Source organism: Vipera ursinii (assembly GCF_947247035.1).
Source record: "Vipera ursinii genome assembly, chromosome: 2".
Lineage (NCBI taxonomy): Eukaryota > Metazoa > Chordata > Lepidosauria > Squamata > Viperidae > Vipera > Vipera ursinii.
In genome coordinates, this window is record NC_139513.1 from 33523485 (window position 1) to 33542979 (window position 19495).

The 19495-nt window shown below is 40.3% G+C and overlaps 1 protein-coding gene across 1 annotated transcript in view; it reads right to left on the reverse strand.

Annotated features, from left to right (window-relative positions):
* Positions 1 to 1700: 1700 nt before the first annotated feature.
* Positions 1701 to 19495, reverse strand: part of PRICKLE2 (prickle planar cell polarity protein 2) — a gene marked incomplete at its 3' end in the record, with an annotated part of 347101 nt that continues 329306 nt past the window's right edge. The window contains exon 9 of the mRNA XM_083355977.1: positions 1701 to 2569. Within this exon, the coding sequence (XP_083212103.1) occupies positions 1701 to 2569 (869 nt within the window). The remainder of the gene's footprint in view (positions 2570 to 19495) is intronic.

Below are 19495 nucleotides of genomic sequence, written 5' to 3' on the forward strand. Positions count from 1 at the left end.
ATACTGCATCAGGGCTTGTCTGCCAGTGGCGCGGGTGGATTGGGCCCAAAGCCTCTGCTTCTGAAGTCCAGCTGAAGTGCCTGGGGCCCTCACACCTGCCTTTTGCCATCTGTTCAATAGACTTTTGTATTAACAGAGTCCTTACATTCTCTGGAGAACCCACATACAGGTATTGTCAGCTGTCCAGATCTGACCTACCTGGAAATCTACTGTAACCCGTTTTACAACCCTATAATAAAATATACAATAACAGAAACGTATTTTCCTTCTTTCTGACCGTATTTGTCTGGAAACAATAAAGAATACGTCTTGATGTCAGTCTCCCAATTATTTAAAGCACAAAGAGAGAGAAAGAGAGACAGAGAGCGAGAGAGGAAAACCTCACATCCACCATAGTACACAATACATTTTGAGCCCTATATATATATAAAACTACCCATGTTGAAGCTATTGTTGTGTTCTACTTCCAAAGAATGAAGTCCATTCTACCCTGAGTATGGGTCCTTCAAACGGCCTTCCTAATGGGCTTGAAGTGTTCATCACCCGAGGGTAGAGCGTAAGTGTAATATGATTAGGATGTATTTCATTGTATTATGACTTTCAGAAAAAAGATACCTCTTGGTAATGAACAGCAGTTAACAAATGCCAGGAAACCGAAGTACCAGTAAACAATTCTATACTCGAAACAAGCTCATGCTGACACTACAGAACCATTTACAATTCTTTTGGTTGTAACCCTAACCCCACCCCACCCCCCAAAAGTTGAATTTTTAGTGACTTTCCCCTCTCTAAAGAGATGTAAACTTTCTTCTCAGACCTGGGTCCTTTAACTTTTACATTTAACGGAGTGTGTATCTGTATGGGTCTACTTTTTTTTAAAACAAAAAACAAAACAACAACCATCATTTTCTACTTTGTGTTTTGAAACCTATAACAGAATAGGAAAGCGTTATTAACCTTTTAAAGTAGCCTGCAAGCCTGAGAATTCAGGAATTATTATTTTTTTAAAAAATAAAATAAAATGATGACATATTTTAAAGAGGGAGAAAAGATAAAATTCTGCTGATCCCGAAGGAATACGATGGCAAAACAGATGAAGGGTTCTGAAACAATCTTTGTTTAGCTCTGTCCAAAACCCACAATAGATGTCTCTGGTTATCCCAGGGACTTCTAGGAGGAAGACCTTCCTCTGACATCGCCAAATACAAACTCTCCAAACTCTCTTCGACTGAACAAATGTGGAAAATAACATCCACTCCTTTGCAACCTGGAGGGGAAAATGCGCCCCCCCCCCGAGACAGGTGGTGAAAATAAAAAGCCAAGAGAAAGGGAAAAGAAAAAAGAAAAAAAAAGGAGAGATTAAACGAGTAGCTAACTGCTCATTACAGAAAACAGCTAAAAACATATGGGTGAACGGGGTATTAAATGGATGGCAGCTACTTATGGGAAGGAGGTAAATTTGTAACTATAACATGCTAAAATAAATTTTTATCCCTCCCTCCCTCAAATAAAATGTGCAAAATATATTCACCATGCCAACAATTATGACTATTTATAGACCCTTTTGTCTATGACCTCCTCTTAACAGCTCCCTGTTTTGCCTGGATTGTTTTGTTACAATACAAAGCGCTTGAAAACCTACAGCAGTGCAAGTTGATGAAATAATTACATTCTCTAACACTGTGCTTGGGGCCACGCGGCTACGCTATGACACAGTTTTTGCTCTTTTGCCTTTTTCGGCTGTGTAACTGTCCTCGACCACCCAGTGTAGAAGACTTAGGCATGCTGTACGAGCCGTATTTGTGAAGGAGATCTTCGTTGGTGACGTACTGCAGTCGGCTTGGTTGCGGAATTGGTTCTCCAAGGAAGTAGCCTTCATTGTCAGATTCGGAGGAGGAGGAGCACGTGGAACACCAGTCGTATTCGGCAAAGTAGGGTCCCCATCTCTCGCCAAAATGATTTTGCAAAGCCAGGTCTGAGACAGTCCTGGGACACTGGCCATACAGGTTCCTCCGGGTGTTCTGCTCCATGGTTTCCCGGCAACTTCTTTGCTGCAAAAACTGGTCGTAGTCCTCTCTGGCTCGTAGGGAGGGCCTCTCTTTCAGCTTATAGCTTTGTTCACTCGTGAGATGAAGAGCGTTATCTGAACGGGAACGCCTGGACCGTCGGGGCCTGTGGGGGCGATAACGCCGATCGTCGTCTCGGATGTTAGTTCGTCTGGGCGTGCGTTCGCTCATCGGGGGATGTCTGATGTTATCCGGTCCAGCCAATTTGTTGCTTGCCATCCCACCTTCATAATCAAAGCTCTGGTGCATCCTTCCATGTGATGAGGTATCCCTGTATCCAATGGGATTGGCAAGATTGTGTAGGTTGGCATCTACATCTTGGTACTGCTGAACTGAAATTAGGCTCCGGACAGATTCGGCACTTCTAAACTGCACAGAAGAATTGAGAGTTCCCATGTTGCTCATCTTCTCTGAGACGTTCATTCCTGAATCTTTGCTTAGATCTGGCATGGAGAACCGGGACAGATGTTCTTGTCGCTTGGCACCACCATCTGCAGACAGACCTTTTCAAAACAAGAGAGGAAAAAAGGGATACAGTGATTCTTATCCACATGCTCGATTAGTTTTAAAACTATTACTGGATCTGTTTTTTTATTGAAAAGTTTTTCAATACATTTTATCTTTAACAAAACAACCCCTCCCCACCCACCCACTCCCCTTCCCAACCCAACCCAACCCTCCCCCCCTCCCCTTCCCCCCTCCCCGACTTCCCAGAGCTAAATACAAGGTATAAAAGTAAAAACAATCATAAACTACCATCTGCTAACAACAATAAGCTATTAAGTCTACCGCACTTTAGCTCTTGTAAAATGACTACAAGCAATATAAATATCACATCAATACTTATTCAAATGCTAAATGAAACTTTTTAGTCCCATATTTATTCTGGATATAATACTATTACTGGATCTTTGATGTATTTCAAGTTTTAAATGACAACGCAATGACATTCCTGTGACTCTTTGTACTTTTTTATGTATACGTGACATCCAGCGTAACTTCATATTCTTTTCATTTATTACTAAGACCCAAGTACTAGATGATGCTAGTGACGGCATTAAAACAATTTAAGTTCTAGAGTGCAAGTTTAATCAACCTTTCAACTGAAATTCTATCTTCTGTCATTAGAAATAGACTTTTGTTCTCTTGCCAATTAACTTTTTCTCTCTGTATATCTATGTATCCACATCTACCTATATTACCTTCAAGTCAGGTTTTTTTTAATTCCTGGTAATTACCTGCAGAAGTCTCTGCTCTTTTATTGGCAAAAGTTTTGAGAAATGGTTTGTCAGTGCCTCCATCCCAGGCCTGAGACAGAGTGACTGGCCCAAGGTCACAGACCTGGCTTTGAGCCTAGGATGGGACTAGAATTCACAGTCTCCCACTTTCTAACCTGATGCCTTAATCACTACACCAAACTAATTCTTCATCCCTATCCATTATAAAAAGGTAAAGGTTCCCCCGCACGTGCGTGCTAGTCGTTTCCAACTCTAGGGGCCGGTGCTCATCTCCGTTTCAAAGCCGAAGAGCCAGCGCTTGTCCGAGGACGTCTCCGTGGTCATGTGGCCGGCATGACTAGACGCCAAAGGGGCACGGAACGCTTTTACCTTCCCACCATAGTGGTCCCTATTTTTCTACTTGCATTTTTACATGCTTTCGAACTGCTAGGTGGGCAGAAGCTGGGACGAGTATGTTTATCTCTTCTCTTATCCAAACCCTCTTTTATTATTCCATCAAGTCCATTTTCATGTTCCATTAGTATAACTCTACATCTATCTGTGGCACTTCGTAAAATAGTTCTTTTCGTTCTGTTCCGTGCAGCTTCCATACTTTCTTTCCTTACGTCCATTTCCCATTCATTTTCCTATCCTACCATCTATTCTTTTCTGTAAAAGGTTTAATCCTTTCTCTTCTTGTAACCTTTCTGCTGTTATTCTTGTTTCTTTTACCACTTTCCTTTTCTTCTAGGTTCACATTGCCTTTAGGTCTGCCCACATTATGAGCCTCTCGTTACCCTCATATTAAGACAGCAAACCCCACTTCCTTTTAACACTAATGATGTTACATAGTTGGTGATGAAATGTCTGCAAGAAAACAAGTTCAGAGAGGACCCCACAGTTCAACCCTGAGTTACAGTATTCTCTTCCATCAGTACCCTTAAACCTTCACTAATTCTCTTTAAAACCTTCAATCAAAGAGAGAAGCAACCTAGAACTAAGGAGAAACTTCCTGACAGTTAGAACAATTAATCAGTGGAACAACCTGCCTCCAGAAGTTGTGAATGCTCCAACACTGGAAGTTTTTAAGAAGAGACTGGACAGCCATTTGTCTGAAATAGTACAGGGCTTCCTAGCTGAGCAGGGGGTTGGACTATATGACCTCCAAGGTCCCTTCCAGCATTATCATCATCATCATCATCATCATCATCATCAACAACAACAACAACAACCAATCATGGTTTTATGTTCATTCCTTTCCTTCAAAAATGTATGTTTAAAAGCCCATGTTCAAAACAAACCTTCTTCTAAAATGATGCTGAGCAAACTATCATCATTTTTAATCTATTCTTGGTTCTCCACATGGCTCACTTTTTCTGCATTGTTTTATTCTCACCCATCCATCTTGTCACCTAACAAAATCTATATTTATATTTTTCTCCAGATTGCATTCACTGCAATATGGGAGAAAGATATATATTGTAGAACATTGCATCATTTCCCCCCCCCCCAAAGCCCATTCCAGATTTTATCGTTATCATTCGCTGGAAAGTAACTTGCAACTATCGCCAACCTGTGCTGTAGGAGCAGTTATCATTCATTCTATGAATTCTTACTTTCACACCAACTTATTGGAATCTAGATGTAATTTCTAAAGACTGAGTTATGGTCAAAGATGAGTTGTCAAAAGACAGAGAGGCATGGTACAAAAAGCAAAACCTTTATTTATTTATTTATTTTTTAAAAATATATACTTGAAATTCATAAAGGTATGTGGAAATCTATTAATCCTGACCGTGTCAGAAGAAGGCATGGTGGCTCAGCAGTTAAGATGCTGGGCTTGTTGACTGGAAAGCTAGCAGCCCAAGTTTGAGACCCAACTGCCACATGATGGAGTGAGCTCCCATTTCTTGCCTCCAGTGGTGGGATTCAGCCGGTTCGCACCACTTTGGCAGAACCGGTAGCTAATTTTTTTTGTTGCCCAGGCCCAGAATGGACTTCCGGAAGCGGCATCCACACTGAGAACTGGTTGGTCACATATTTGAATCCCACCACTGCTTGCCTCACCTCCCGCCAACCTAGCAGTTTGAAAGCATGCAAATGCAAGTAGATATACAGGTACCACTTCAGTGGGAAGGTAACAGCACTCGGTGATGTCATGCTGGTCACAAGACCACAGAAATGTCTTCAGCACCACCACCCTCTAAAGTCGACAATGACTAGTGGAGTGAAATATGTGGGGACACCTTTACCTTTTTCTTTTTATGTCACAAGAAGATTAGACAAATATAATGCAACTAATAATCGAGAGGACTATACCCCGTTAGCTTCCTAATATTAAATAGCAGCTGTGCTTAAACTAGCTATCTTTCTAGATATTTCTGCAGATACCTTGGCCAATTGCTGGCAAGCTTTCTCCTCATCAGTCCCACCAAGACAGTTTAGGAAGAAGAAACACCAATCTGGATTAGAAAGGCAATAGTCTTCCACCCAAAATTATTCCCATAGCAAGGGAGTGACTGAACTTTAATCACTTGGAAGATCCTGGGTCTCTTTTAACTTACCGGGCTGTAAGATAGCAGTAGTGAAGAATTGAAAATTGTATTTCCTTTCCCCCGCCCCCCACAAGATAACTGAAAACTGTAAAAGAATCAAGCCCAGAAATGACTCTTTAAGCACCCATTTGAACCAAAATCTAAGGTGTCAGAGTTCCTAAAAGCTCTTTAATGAACTGGTCAGAATTCCTAACCTAATGAGTTTTATACTTGAGGTTCCTCAGAACTCATCAGTCTTAAAACATTTGGATTGGACCATGCGTGAGGAATTGAGTTTTTATAAATGCAAATTTGGGAACCAGAAAGCAAAAGGGGAATCACGTCAGCTTTACAGATATTTAAAGCAGTGAGTACATAATTACCACTTACTCTACCAGCAAAATACTAAATTGCATTGACAGCCCCATGGACCTAATCTGTGACAGCTTTTGTTTATTCTTTCCAGGCAGCAGAGGGTTGAAAAATAATTCACAGATATTTAAAGGCCTTAGTTTGCCCTATACTGGTATTGTTTATTTTTCATTGGTGGACAAGGTAAGCAAGCTTTCTAGCAAAGAGTACAGTTTTTTTTAAAAAAAAGAAAAGAAAAAAAGAATAACCGATACTTTTTCTAGAATACACGACCGAAGTTTGAAGACTTAAACTGCCTTAAACCTACTTGCATTTTGTACCATCCAAAATAAATACAAAAGAATTCTGAAAAGGATGTATTAGCCAATTCTGAATAATATAACTCTATATTAATGTCAATCCTAAAAAAGAAGAGAAGCTAGTTTGAAGTTTGCCTCATGTCCTTCTGGGTAAGGATTGGCATAAGGAGACATCCGGGGTGGGTGGGGAATCTCACTTATTCTGAAGTGCTTTCACGAAATGTCATCATCGAAAATAAAGAGTTTTTAATCAACAGAAGGTGCTGCCCGCTGTGCCCAAATCCTATCTTTAGGAATTGAATTGATTACTGCCAACAGTTTTGTTGTTGTTGTTGTTAGTTGCGAAGTCGTGTCCGATCCATCACGACCCTATGGACGTTCCTCCAGGCCTTCCTGTCCTCTACCATCTTCTGGAGTCCATTTAAGCTCACGCCTACTGCTTCAGTGACTCCATCCAGCCACCTCATTCTCTGTCGTCCCCTTCTTCTCTTGCCCTCAATCTTTCCCAGCATTAGGCTCTTCTCCAGTGAGTCCTTCCTTCTCATTAGGTGGCCAAAGTATTTGAGTTTTAGCTTCAGGATCTGGCCTTCTAAAGAGCAGTCAGGGTTGATCTCCCCTAGGACTGACTGGATGGCATCAATTCATATTATCTGACATATATATATATTTGAGCTCTTTTATTTACAGGTAAACCTTGACTTGCAACCATAATGGAGTCTAATATTTTGGTTATAAAACATGATGGTTGTTAAGCAGGTCATCATATGTCCGTGCCCAATTTTATGACCTTTTTTGCAGCAGTCATAAAGCAAATGCTGTAGTTGTAAGGTGAACATCGTGGTCATTAAGCCAACCCATTGTTCTCTATGGGTCATTGTGTGTGTGTGTGTGTGTGTGTGTGTGTGTGTGTTGTTTTTTTTGCCAGAAACCAAAACTAAAAACAGGTTTCTGGCAAAACCGTAATAAAAAATGGTCATGTAAGTGCTACTGGTTGCCAAATGCCCAAAATGTGGTCACATGGCTGCATGGGTGGGGGCGGGGCTGTCAGAACTGGACAAACTGTCCAACACTGGAAGTTTTTAAGAAGAGACTGGACAGCCATTTGTCTGAAATGGTATAGGGTTTCCTGCCTGAGCAGGGGTTGGACTAGATGACCTCCAGAGTCCCTTCCATCATCACCATCATCATATCAATGAGGTAAATCCTGAATGTACTAATAATCAATCTTATCCCAAAAGGAAATAGCTAAGAGAGGAGGAAGGAAGTCAGGATACAATCAAATTTAGCAGCAGCTGAACTTCATCCTCTTACCAAAAAATAAATTTTGATCTATACTTTTTTTTTAAAAAAATCAGGTTTAAAGATATATGAATAACCACCTAATAATAATAAAAATATATTAATATCCATCTAATAATATTGTCTTTGCAATGTATGGCTGTGAAAGCTGGACCATAAGAAAGGCTGAGCGCCAAAGAATTGAGGCCTTTGAACTCTGGTGCTGGAGAAGACTCCTGCGAGTCCCTTGGACTGCAAGGCGATCAAACCGGTCAGTCCTAGAGGAGATCAACCCTGACTGCTCTTTAGAAGGCCAGATCCTGAAGCTAAAACTCAAATACTTTGGCTACCTAATGAGAAGGAAGGACTCACTGGAGAAGAGCCTAATGCTGGGAAAGATTGAGGCCAAGAGAAGAAGGGGACGACAGAGAATGAGGTGGCTGGATGGAGTCACTGAAGCAGTAGGTGTGAGCCTAAATGGACTCCAGAAGATGGTGGAAGACAGGAAGGCCTGGAGGAACGTTGTCCATAGGGTCGTGATGGGTCGGACACGACTTCGCAACTAACAACAACAAAAATAATATTGTCTGGAGAACAGTAAAATATTTTTCCTGTGGGAATTGAGAACGGAAGTGCACCCTGTTTCAGCTAAAATAGGTTCACGTATAACTTTTCATCAAATGTAATATGAAAAAAGAGAGATCTAATAATAAAATGATATATCTGACAGTAGTAATAGTCATTTTTCCCCCCAACCTGTCAGGTAATTTTAAGAGAAGGGAAGAATTCAAGGTATTTCAAACATTTGATGTAATGAAAACATGACATATACCTTTTATTTGTGCTCTACGCTGTTTGATGGTTAATAATGGAAAACAAAAACCTGGAGTTATTTCATCTTAGACTTCACAAGATGTCCCTGTATGAACAATCTATTTGAAACAACAGGTGTTCCATGGTTTCATCTTAGAGTTCACAGGCTGCCTCCTACACAGTGCTTGCAAGTATTTTTCTTTCTAATCTCAGCAGTTTCATCAAGAGATTTTTCTCTTTCAATATTTACGATTTGTAGGTCCCCCCCCTTTTAAAAAAAGAAAAATACATATACTTCATGCTAATGAAAAGTAAGCAATTTTTTTAAAAAAAAAATTCACCTGGTTGTAATAAAGCCTGTCCTCAAGCATAGCGGCTAAGCCCATACTGAGGACATATATAATCAATTTGGCAATAGTTGCAAGTAGCACACTAATTAAACAAATTAATTTAATTAATTACATGGCTGAATGGCTGACAACGACGAGCACATTAATGTTATAAAGTTCATGATCTTACGTTATATGAAACAAGGAATGTAGGAACAATAATAGCTAATTCAAGGCTGAATTCAGTATCTCTGACCATGGTTAGTTTTTCTTCTTAATTCCACAGCAAAAAGCTATTTAATTTGCACATCAATGATATTGAGGCTTTTGCTAAGCCAGAATTCCACCTTTTGCTTTTCACCTTATCTCTGTTCTCCTATATATCAGTGATGTAGCCATTCCATCTATATCTCATGTGGGTATGTACTGATGCCTCAAAGCACTAATACCATATTGCTCTAAGGAATACCATTTACTCTAAAATGAAGGTTTAATGCTCTCATGAAAGCACTTTAAAACTCTAATTAGTTGGAATTTCAATGGGAGACTTATCAAGTGGGCTAAAACCTGTAAGTACTTAAGTGTTTGCATTCAATCTTCCAACCTCTGGACGAGCCAACTGAGTGAGTTTAAATAACAGCTTAAAGATCATCCTTTCTGATTACTGATGTGCTAGTCAACTTGGTAATAACCATGTCCCAGCAGCAATTAAATTATTTAAAGCTAAAGTTCTGAGCTTGATGCTGTATGGTGCTTAGTTGTGTATTTACACAAATGTCTCAAGCTTTGAGGTATTCATACATCAGAATTAAGATTCATAAATGAGAATTCCTAAAAGCCATAACATGTTTCCCTTACTCAACTTCTAATGCCCCCACACGGCTAGAATTAGGCTGTGTTTCCTTTCTTGTCTTAGTTTTTAGGTAAAGCAAATTCTCCAGGGGACATTCTGGATCCATCTTGATGGATAGGTTCATCTCCTCCCTAAGGAGATAGATAATCACGATCTGATATGCTGTGTTTTTTTCTCTTCCAGCAATATCTATCCTTTAATATCAATGGATTGTGACAGAAAATGTATATGAAGTATCTTATAATACCATTAAGCATCAAATGACATATTGGAATATCTTAGCTTTATTATCTTTCAGATTTGTTGTTTATCCCACCTTTTTCTATGTGCATCTGATTTTCTTATTTGTACCACCTGTACTCTTATATTCTTTCAAAACATCCAATAAAGAAATGAACAAAAATTGATCCTGATTAACTCATGCGAATAACTTGAAAATACAAACTATAGGTTACCTATTCTTCTTGGCAATGAACAAGCTTTCTCTTGCTTTATATATTTGACTGACTTATGTGTGTAGTGCATTTTTGAGATGTTCACATAAAAAAACAAAGCTAAAAAGAAATGCAAGGTAATAAATAATGTCAACCACATAACAGTTAGGAATTAGACAAGAAAATAACTACACCCAACAGAGAAGGCAAACAAACAATAAAGCAAAATTGGTGCTAATATGAACAAGACAGCAGCCAAATAGATCTCCCACAATAAAGCTTTAGAAAATCGGGGCATGGCAACAAAAGAAGATTGTGCCATGCAGTTTTGCCATATTGATCGACTAACTGACTATGTGACATCAGGTTGCTGTTGACTCTTAGTGACTACTTAAGATTTTCTCCATGATAATCTAACCCAGACATGTCAAAAACAAGGCCCGGGGGCTGGATCTGGCCCGCAAAGTGGTTTCATGTGGCCCACGAAGCCATCCTGGAAACAGGGAGGGAACGGCCCCCGCTGCATTGGCCCTGGCCCAGAGATCCTCCTTCTGCCAGAGACCCCCAGATCTGTCCCACTCCTGCCCAGGCCCCCATAGGCACCCTTGATGCCAATGATGTAGAGCTGGCCATGCCCACCCAGTAGGCCATACGCACTCTAGCCATGCCCACCCAGTACGCTGTGCCCACCCTGGCCATACCCACTTGGCCCCCTGAGGGCAACCACAATGTTGATGTGGCCCTCAATGAAATTGAGTTTGACACCCCTGATCTAACCTGATCCTTTGATAAAGTGACTAAATTAGTAAATCAGTGAAATGCTATGGACGTAGTATACTTAGATTTCAGTAAGACATTTGATAAAGTAGACCACAGCCTACTTCTCAGTAAGCTAGAAAGAGGCGGAATAGACAACATCACCATCAGATGGATTTGTAGCTGGCTGACAAACCGTACTCAATGAGTGGTCCTCAATGGTACTACATCCACATGGAGAGAAGTAAGCAGTGGGGTACCACAAGGCTTCATCTTAGATCCAGTACTCTTTAATGTCTTCATAAATGACTTTAGATGGGGGAATAGAAGGGGAACTCATCAAATTTGCAAATGACACCAAACTGTCAGGAATAGCCAACAACCCAGAAGATAAGCTCAGAATCCAAAAAGATCTTGACAAACTTGAACAACGTACCCTACCCAACAAAATGAGCTTTAATGTGGAAAAAAGCAAGGTTTTACATTTAGGCAGGAAAAATCAAAAGTATAAGTACAGGTTAGGTGAGACCTGGTTCAAAAACAGTAACTGTGAGAGGGACCTTGGAGTCCTAGTGGACGATCACTTGAATATGAGCCAGCAGTGTGCAGCAGCAGCCAAAAAAGCTAATACAATTCTGAGTTATATAAACAGAAGAATCAGGATCACGAGAAGTATTAGTACTGCTTTATAAAACCCTAGTAAGACCACACCTGGAATACTGCAGGTCACCATACCACAAAAATGATGTTCAGACTTTGGGAAAAATTCAAAGAACAACTAAGATGATCAAAGGCCTGGAGACTAAAACATATGAAGAACGGCTGCAGGACTTGGGTTTGGCTAGTCTAAAGAAAAAAAAAGAAACAGGGGTGACATGATAGCAGTATTCCAGTATTTGAGGGGCTGCCACAAAGAAGAGGGGGTCAAATTATTCTCCAAAGCACCGGAAAGCAGGATAAGGAACAACGGTTGGAAACTGATCAAAGAGAGAAGCAACCTGGAATTAAGGAGAAACTTCCTAACAGTGAGGACAATCAAGCAGTGGAACAGCTTGCCTCCAGATGTTGTGGGTGCTTCATCATTGGGGATTTTTAAGAAGAGACTAGACAGTCACCTGTCTGAAATGGTGTAGGTTCTCCTGCTTGAGTGGGGGGCTGGACAGGAAGACTTCCATGATCTCTTCCAGCTCTACTCTATTCTGTTCTGTTCTGATCCTTCAGATCTTGCAACAGTGCATCCATTGCCACTGTAACGGTATGTGGGATGACCTCGAGAGACAAGCGGAAGAGCTGCAGACTAGGCAACTATCAGACAAGTGGCAACTGAGGAATATGGGGAATATGGGGGTGGCAAACATCTCATAAGCGACCTTCCCTAGTTTCTTGGACTGTAAAGGTGAGGGGGGGGGGGAGATGTACTTTCAGACTTGCCAGGTTCTGTTAATGCAATCTTACGATAAAGTTAGAGCTAGTACTTCTGGATGTGCTTCCTGTTTGTGCTGCTTTGCAAGGCTGACAGTAACTGAATCCCTCTATCTTTCTGCCGATTGTCCAAATACTCATGATAAATAAACAGGGCATCTAACGGGGATTCAGTCAATGACCTTAATCAACTCATAGGTTGTGTGTGGCATGTCAGTACTGTATCGTTGCCAGTCCTAAGCCATGACAAACACTTTTTTTTGGTAAGAAATTCAATCTGAAATATACACTGAGAAGGATATTTCTTGAATGTGTTAGCAAATTTACAGACTAGAATGGACATAATAGTAGTGGTAGAGCTTTTCTTGGATACTTTGCATTCTCAATTAAGTAACACATAAAAAGGGCTGCTTCCGATGAAAGAATCCTTGATCATATTAGAATTTGCTCCTCTCCTACAGGCATTTGTTAATAAAATCTGCAAGAGGAGAAATATTAATACTTTCATCTAAATTCACCAATGTCATGCCATTGAGATTCACTGCAACCTTCCTAAATGGATCTCTGACTTAGAAAGAAGCACAACCATAACACCTGTTTGATTTTTACCATGAGATGGAAACAAACCCTCCTATAATTTGAAAAAGGGTATAAGGAATAGTTTCGTCCCTGCCCAGCAGATGGCAGTAGCGCTCAAACACACAACGAACGAGAACACTTATCAGCTCTTATTATTACCAATGATATAAATCTATGAGAACCCAATATTCAGCAGGGTGAGATATAAACCAAAATAAAATACCATTGTTATGAAAATAAGTCTGACCATCTAATGCCCACAGTCAATAATCACAGATATTATCCAATCAATTCCAATGAGCTGCCATATGAACATAGAACCAAAACTCAAGTCATGAGAAAGCTATGGCTTTGTTCTTACTAAACCATTTAATTATTACTAAACCTAACACAGTATCAGGCTAACATGCGGGGGGGGGGGGGCGGGGAGGGGAGGGAGGAAAAATGTTCAAGAAACTTTTCCCCTCTATCTCTGCTTGTTGAAAAATCCCTAGCCACAATGTCAAACAATCTCTCTCTTTGCTGTACAATTGAAAAAAAGTGATATCTAATGTCCCCCCATCAGTTCATTCAGATTGGAGGATCTTCACCTTGAACTGAAGCCAGCCAGCCAGACCCCTTCTCCGTGTTCCATTCCACAGAGGAGAAAAATGGTGGTCAATCAGAACAGAGCTGGAAAGGACCTTGGAGGTCATCTAGTCCAACCCCCTGCTCAAGCAGAAGACAGTATACCATTTCAGACAAGTGACTGTCCAGTCTCTTCTTAAAAACCTGACCTCCCCCCTCTTCTTTGTGGCAGCCCCTCAAACACTGGAATAACTGCTATCGTGTCACCCATGGTCCTTCTTTTCTCTAACATACCCAATTCCTGAAATCGTTCTTCATATGTTTTAGTCTCCGGGCCTTGAATCATCTTAAGTTCTCTTTGGTGGGCAAATAGTTTTAAGAGAAATCCATTCCTGATCTTTATGCTGAGGAACTCCTGGTAAGAGAATGCTATTCTGTAGAGCAGTAAAAAAAAAATACCCAGCACATCCTTTTTGAGTTATCCAGTTTAGGCTTAACTTGAGGGAAAGAGAATCGGCGATATAATGTTCATTCTAATTATATGGAACACCGGACTTCACTTTCCCTGGTTTTATGGATCGGATGGGTGCTTTGTGAATTATGTAGAGCTAACAGGATTGTGGTTCTGTGTTTCCTCAATCAGTTGGTATTTATCAGTTGCAATTTTAAATGTCTCAAACAATAAGGGCAGAAACCAAGAACTCTGTTGAATTTATTCATTATTTAGTACATAAGCTAGGCTAAAAGCCACTGACAAAGCACCAATAAGTTTTTAATTGTCTGGACTCTCTTCTCATTTTGGGGCAGAGAAAGAATCAGTTCCATAAAACTAGTAATTTTGTCTTGACTGGTTTTTATACGTTCAGAATCTGCTTTACTTGGGAAGCCTCGTGACTTGACTTTTTATCTTCTGGGAGATTGTAACAACCCTTACAGATCTAAAGCAATTGGCCTGGATTATGACCTGAAGATGCTTGATTTGATAACTCCCAAGTTCCTCCTGATCCAGGATGAATTTTCCACTCACTGGAACTCTTGCTAAATTCAACTTTTCAGGGTTTTTTTTTAAAAAATCTACTAAAGATGAGACTTGAAAAGTTGCAGGTAGCCACTTCACCTCTTAGTTTCCACCCAGGAAGTAAGATGACCATAGAGAATAATCAGTTTGAACACAAAGCACTTTCTAGGTCCTGAGTAACTGGGAAAAACTCACCAGCCTAGGTAGATTTTAGAAAGAATTAGCAGAACAGATGGAAGATGGTCCTTCTTAGCAGCTTCAGTAACTTCATAGTAACCGACAACTTCCTGTAAGTTTCAAGATGTATTAAGGATCTCTCTGAAATATAATACATTTCTTTGTAGGTTCTTAGAAAGGAAGTAGATATGCTAAAGAGTGTCAAGCCTCTCTCAGGATTCCCCTACTTTTTATCTATCTATCTATCTATCTATCTATCTATCTATCTGTCTGTCTGTCTGTCTGTCTGTCTGTCCGTCCATCCATCTATCTATCACCTATCTTATGAGAGGAAAGCTTGTGGTTGAGTTGGTTTTAGCTTATGGGTATAATATTAGACTTCATTTATTTATTTAGCTCTGGGCAGCTAATAGTTAAAATCATGTTCAGAAACCCTACAAAAAAAATCTATAGTCACCATAGAAATAATGAATAAGCTCCACCAATATAAACAAAACATTAACAACATCAGAAATTATAAACCTCTAATTGTCTCTGTCTATCCAATAAGATCTGACAGGGTTGGCATGCCCCAGGTCCTGTCACTCAAGCAGTATTACCTGGTAAGACCTCCTCTGTTACTGTGCTTGCCCTATGGAATAGCATTCCCCATAAAATCCAGGTGAACCTGGACGTATCTGTTTTTCCAAACATCTCTGAAGACCTGGAGAGAAGGTCATGAGGTTTTATGCGCCCCCTTGGATCGTTTCTGACTGTTTGAATTATCTTTCGTGCAATGGGTTTTATTATATTTTATTCTTTGTTGATTGTTACTTAATTGCATGCAACACCCTGAGTTTGATGTCAAGCAGCTATGTAGATAAATAAATACGGGGATTAGGTTGTGAGCCAAAAGAAAACATCTCGGGCTACAGAGTGCTTATTAGTCAGAAGAGAAGATTATCTGGGTGGGTTGACCACATTAAAAACACTTCCTATGTTCTGATTCCTTCTCTGTATCACTGGCTGCCCCTCAGATAATGGGGGAACTGCTTGACACACTGAACCATTCATTCCTATTTCTTCACTTTATGAAGGAAAGGACCTGAGGTTGCCATCTTGGCCAGCAGCCATGTGCTGTTCTTTACATTTCATTCCAGCCTGAAGCACAAACCACACCTCCCCAGGAAGCAAAGTAGTCAGTCTGTCTGCTCCTTCGTCAACTCTTCCCTCCTTTCATCTCCCTTGTAGTTCTGCTGAGAAATCATTTTGTGAAAATGTCCTTCAGAGCACATCAGACAACAGATGGGGATGGGGCGGGTGGGTTAGAAGTATTGAAGGGTGAGATCTTCTGTAGAAGGAATCTAAGGGGCCATTGCCATCTGGGTGAGTGTTCCTTCTTTCTCCTCAAAAAAATAACAACCTATAATTCACCCCATCCCCAAAAGCAGACACATGGGGATTCTCTGATTACTTGGAGGGCTGGATTTGTTTTTGGCAGTGGTGTGAAGCTCATGGACTATGAGGATGACAGAGCTCAGAAAGTATTTCAGCTTAGAACAGAAACTCTTCCCCCCCACCACCACCACGCACTTTTAAAATCAAACACAGAATGTTTATTTTGGCACTTGTCCTTCTTCGTCTTTTGTCTTTTTCCAAAAACTTTCTGAACAAACTCATTTGCAAATTCTTCATCATATGTACTAAACCTAAGAAATGCATCCCATCAGTAACCCAGTTCCATTAACAGGCTTTTGTGAACTAAGACAATAGGGAGAACAGAGTGCTCTGTTTTGCAAATAAGATTTTCTAGATACTGAGTTTTGGCATGTAGTTCTGCCAGGAACATTTTATTAAGATCAAATACTAGTGGTCAGAAAATCTCACTGTGAATCTGCCCACTGTCTCCTCACAATTTCAGTTGAATGAAAAAAAAACACACATGTACTATGAAAACACTTGAGCAATCTTGTTGAAAAGTGCCTTTTTTTATTCAAGACACAATGAAGGCACAGTGCCTTTGTTCTTCACAACACCTATTCCTCATTAGACTGGACACAGAATATCAGTCCAATGAATGTATCCAAAATTGGAATTTGAGTCAGAATTCAAAGTGGAAGACAATGTTTTCTACAGATTAGCTGCTTCTTACCCATCTCCTATCATTTCAGATAGTCCATCAATCCTCCAGGAAAAAACAACCACCAGGTAATAAAAGACTAGCAAGTGAAATGAAACAGAGGAATAAAGAAAAGAGATGCTCCATGCAGAACATCAGAGACCTTTAATGACTGGAAGGAATTACCGAATTCATGGAAGGGTGACGCTTTATCCCAACAAATGAGATCTCTGATATTTTGAAACCAATATGCAGAAACCAATATGAGAAGGTAGGCCCTAGTTTACTTCAGGATTTCTTCCAAATAAAATCCATGGTGTCCTATTATAATAAGTTTGCATTTTGTTTAAAATTTTACAGGGGGCAAGATGGTATATGATATATTGGTTTCTGAGACTATTATTTTTAGGATCGACATTGTTGTTGTTGTTGTTGTTAGTTGCGAAGTCGTGTCCGACCCATCGCGACCCTATGGACAATGTTCCTCCAGGCCTTCCTGTCCTCTACCATCTTCTGGAGTCCATTTAAGCTCACGCCTACTGCTTCAGTGACTCCATCCAGCCACCTCATTCTCTGTCGTCTCCTTCTTCTATTGCCCTCAATCTTTCCCAGCATTAGGCTCTTCTCCAGTGAGTCCTTCCTTCTCATTAGGTGGCCAAAGTATTTGAGTTTTAGCTTCAGGATCTGGCCTTCTAAAGAGCAGTCAGGGTTGATCTCCTCTAGGACTGACCGGTTTGATCGCCTTGCAGTCCAAGGGACTCGCAGGAGTCTTCTCCAGCACCATAGTTCAAAGGGCTCAATTCTTTGGCGCTCAGCCTTTCTTATGGTCCAACTTTCACTGCCATACATTGCAAAGGATCGACATGCATTCTTGCTATTGGCACCCTTGCAAAAGCCAATATTATAAGGCTTGGATTCTACAGGTTACAGATTCTCTTAATCCCCCAAAACATTTACAGTTAGGAACTCATTATCCAAACCATTAAAATCAATAAATAACAATTTGGCTTCAAGAATTAAAGTGGCGCTGCCTAGTAAGTAATATGAGCCTTCTGCAGACATATTTCAAATTCTGTAAACTGAAATCTATAGGAGATGGAGACAGTGCTTGGGAGCTGGGAATGCAAACTTCCTCCTATTGTATTGGGTCTGGCAAAGCTCCTTTTCTAATGATTCAATGTGAATTGGAGTCCACAGGGTGCACACTCCAGGAATGACAATTTTTGAGCAAAGAATCCTAAAACAAAGATATGTCCATTTTATAGCCCAGCCAGAAATTAAGATAAAGGCATCCAGGAAGTGTAATTATGAAAGAACTCTCTTCTTTATCTTTCCCCTTTCTTCTTCAGTCCCCCCCAAAAGAAAAAAAGAATAAACTGTGCTTTTTTTAAAAAAGAAAAAGATGCATGCAAAAATTCCCTTTTGGCTCTAAACAGGCACAATCAGTGGCAAAAGAGGTGAAAGTACGTATTTGTTCAGCTCTTAAATTCCAACTTTAAAAGAACTGCCAAGGAAAATATAAAAGCTCTGGCAGATCCTCAAGACAAAGCTGATCCGGGCCTCTTTAAAGCATCTTGCTGTGAAGAAGTTCTAAGCTGAAGGACCACACAATGACTGGGCGTCACAGAGGCAATAAATACGGGCGTCCAAATATTAAGACATTTCACACAGAGATGAACAAAGAATAGTCTTAAGTAGTCACAGAAATACGACACCCTCTTAAAAATGCATCATTCTCTATGATCAGGCTGACTATAAATTGAAGAATTAAGGTTAAAAGGATTGCTTACGAGGCTGCTGCCATCGGCCATTTTTTCGCGTCAATGGCAATGTTTGGAGATAGGCTGACTTTAATGGTCATGCGTAACATAGACACAACCTGACAACTGTTTCGGAGGGGCTCATCAGTGAATCTGTCAAAAATTCAATGGTGAAAAAAACATAACGTTCTACATTTAGGTAGGAAAAACCAAATGCACAGGTATGGTACAGGTAGTTCTCGACCTGCAGCAGTTCGTTTAGTGACTGTTCAAATTTACCCCAGCACTGAAAAAAGTGAGTTATGAGCATTTTCTACACTTATGACCATTGCAGCATCAATTGTGGTCCTTAGTCAAGGACTACCTGTATAAGTGGTACCTTGCTCAACTGTAGCAACTGTGAGAGAGATCTCGGAGTCCTAGTGGACTATCACTTAAATATGAGCCAGCAGTGTGCTGCAGCTGCCAAAAAAGCCAACACAGTACTAGGCTGCATTAACAGAGGGATAGAATCAAGATCATGTGAAGTACTAATACCGCTTTACGATGCCTTGGTAAGGCCACACTTGGAATACTGCATCCAGTTTTGGTCACCACAATGTAAAAAAGATGTTGAGACTCCAGAAACAATACAGAGAAGAGCAACAAAGATGATTAGGGGGCTGGAGGCTAAAATACATAGGGAACGGTTCCTGGAATTGGGTATGTCTAGTTTAATGAAAAGAACGACTAGGGGTGATATGATAGCAGTTTTCCAATATTTAAGGAGCTACCACAAAGAATAGGGAGTCAAACTATTCTCCAAAGTACCTGAAGGCAGGACAAGAAGCAATGGATGGAAAGTAATCAAGGAGAGAAGCAACTTAGAAGAAATTTCCTTACAGAAGGAACAATTAATCAGTGGAAGAACTTTTCTCCAGAAG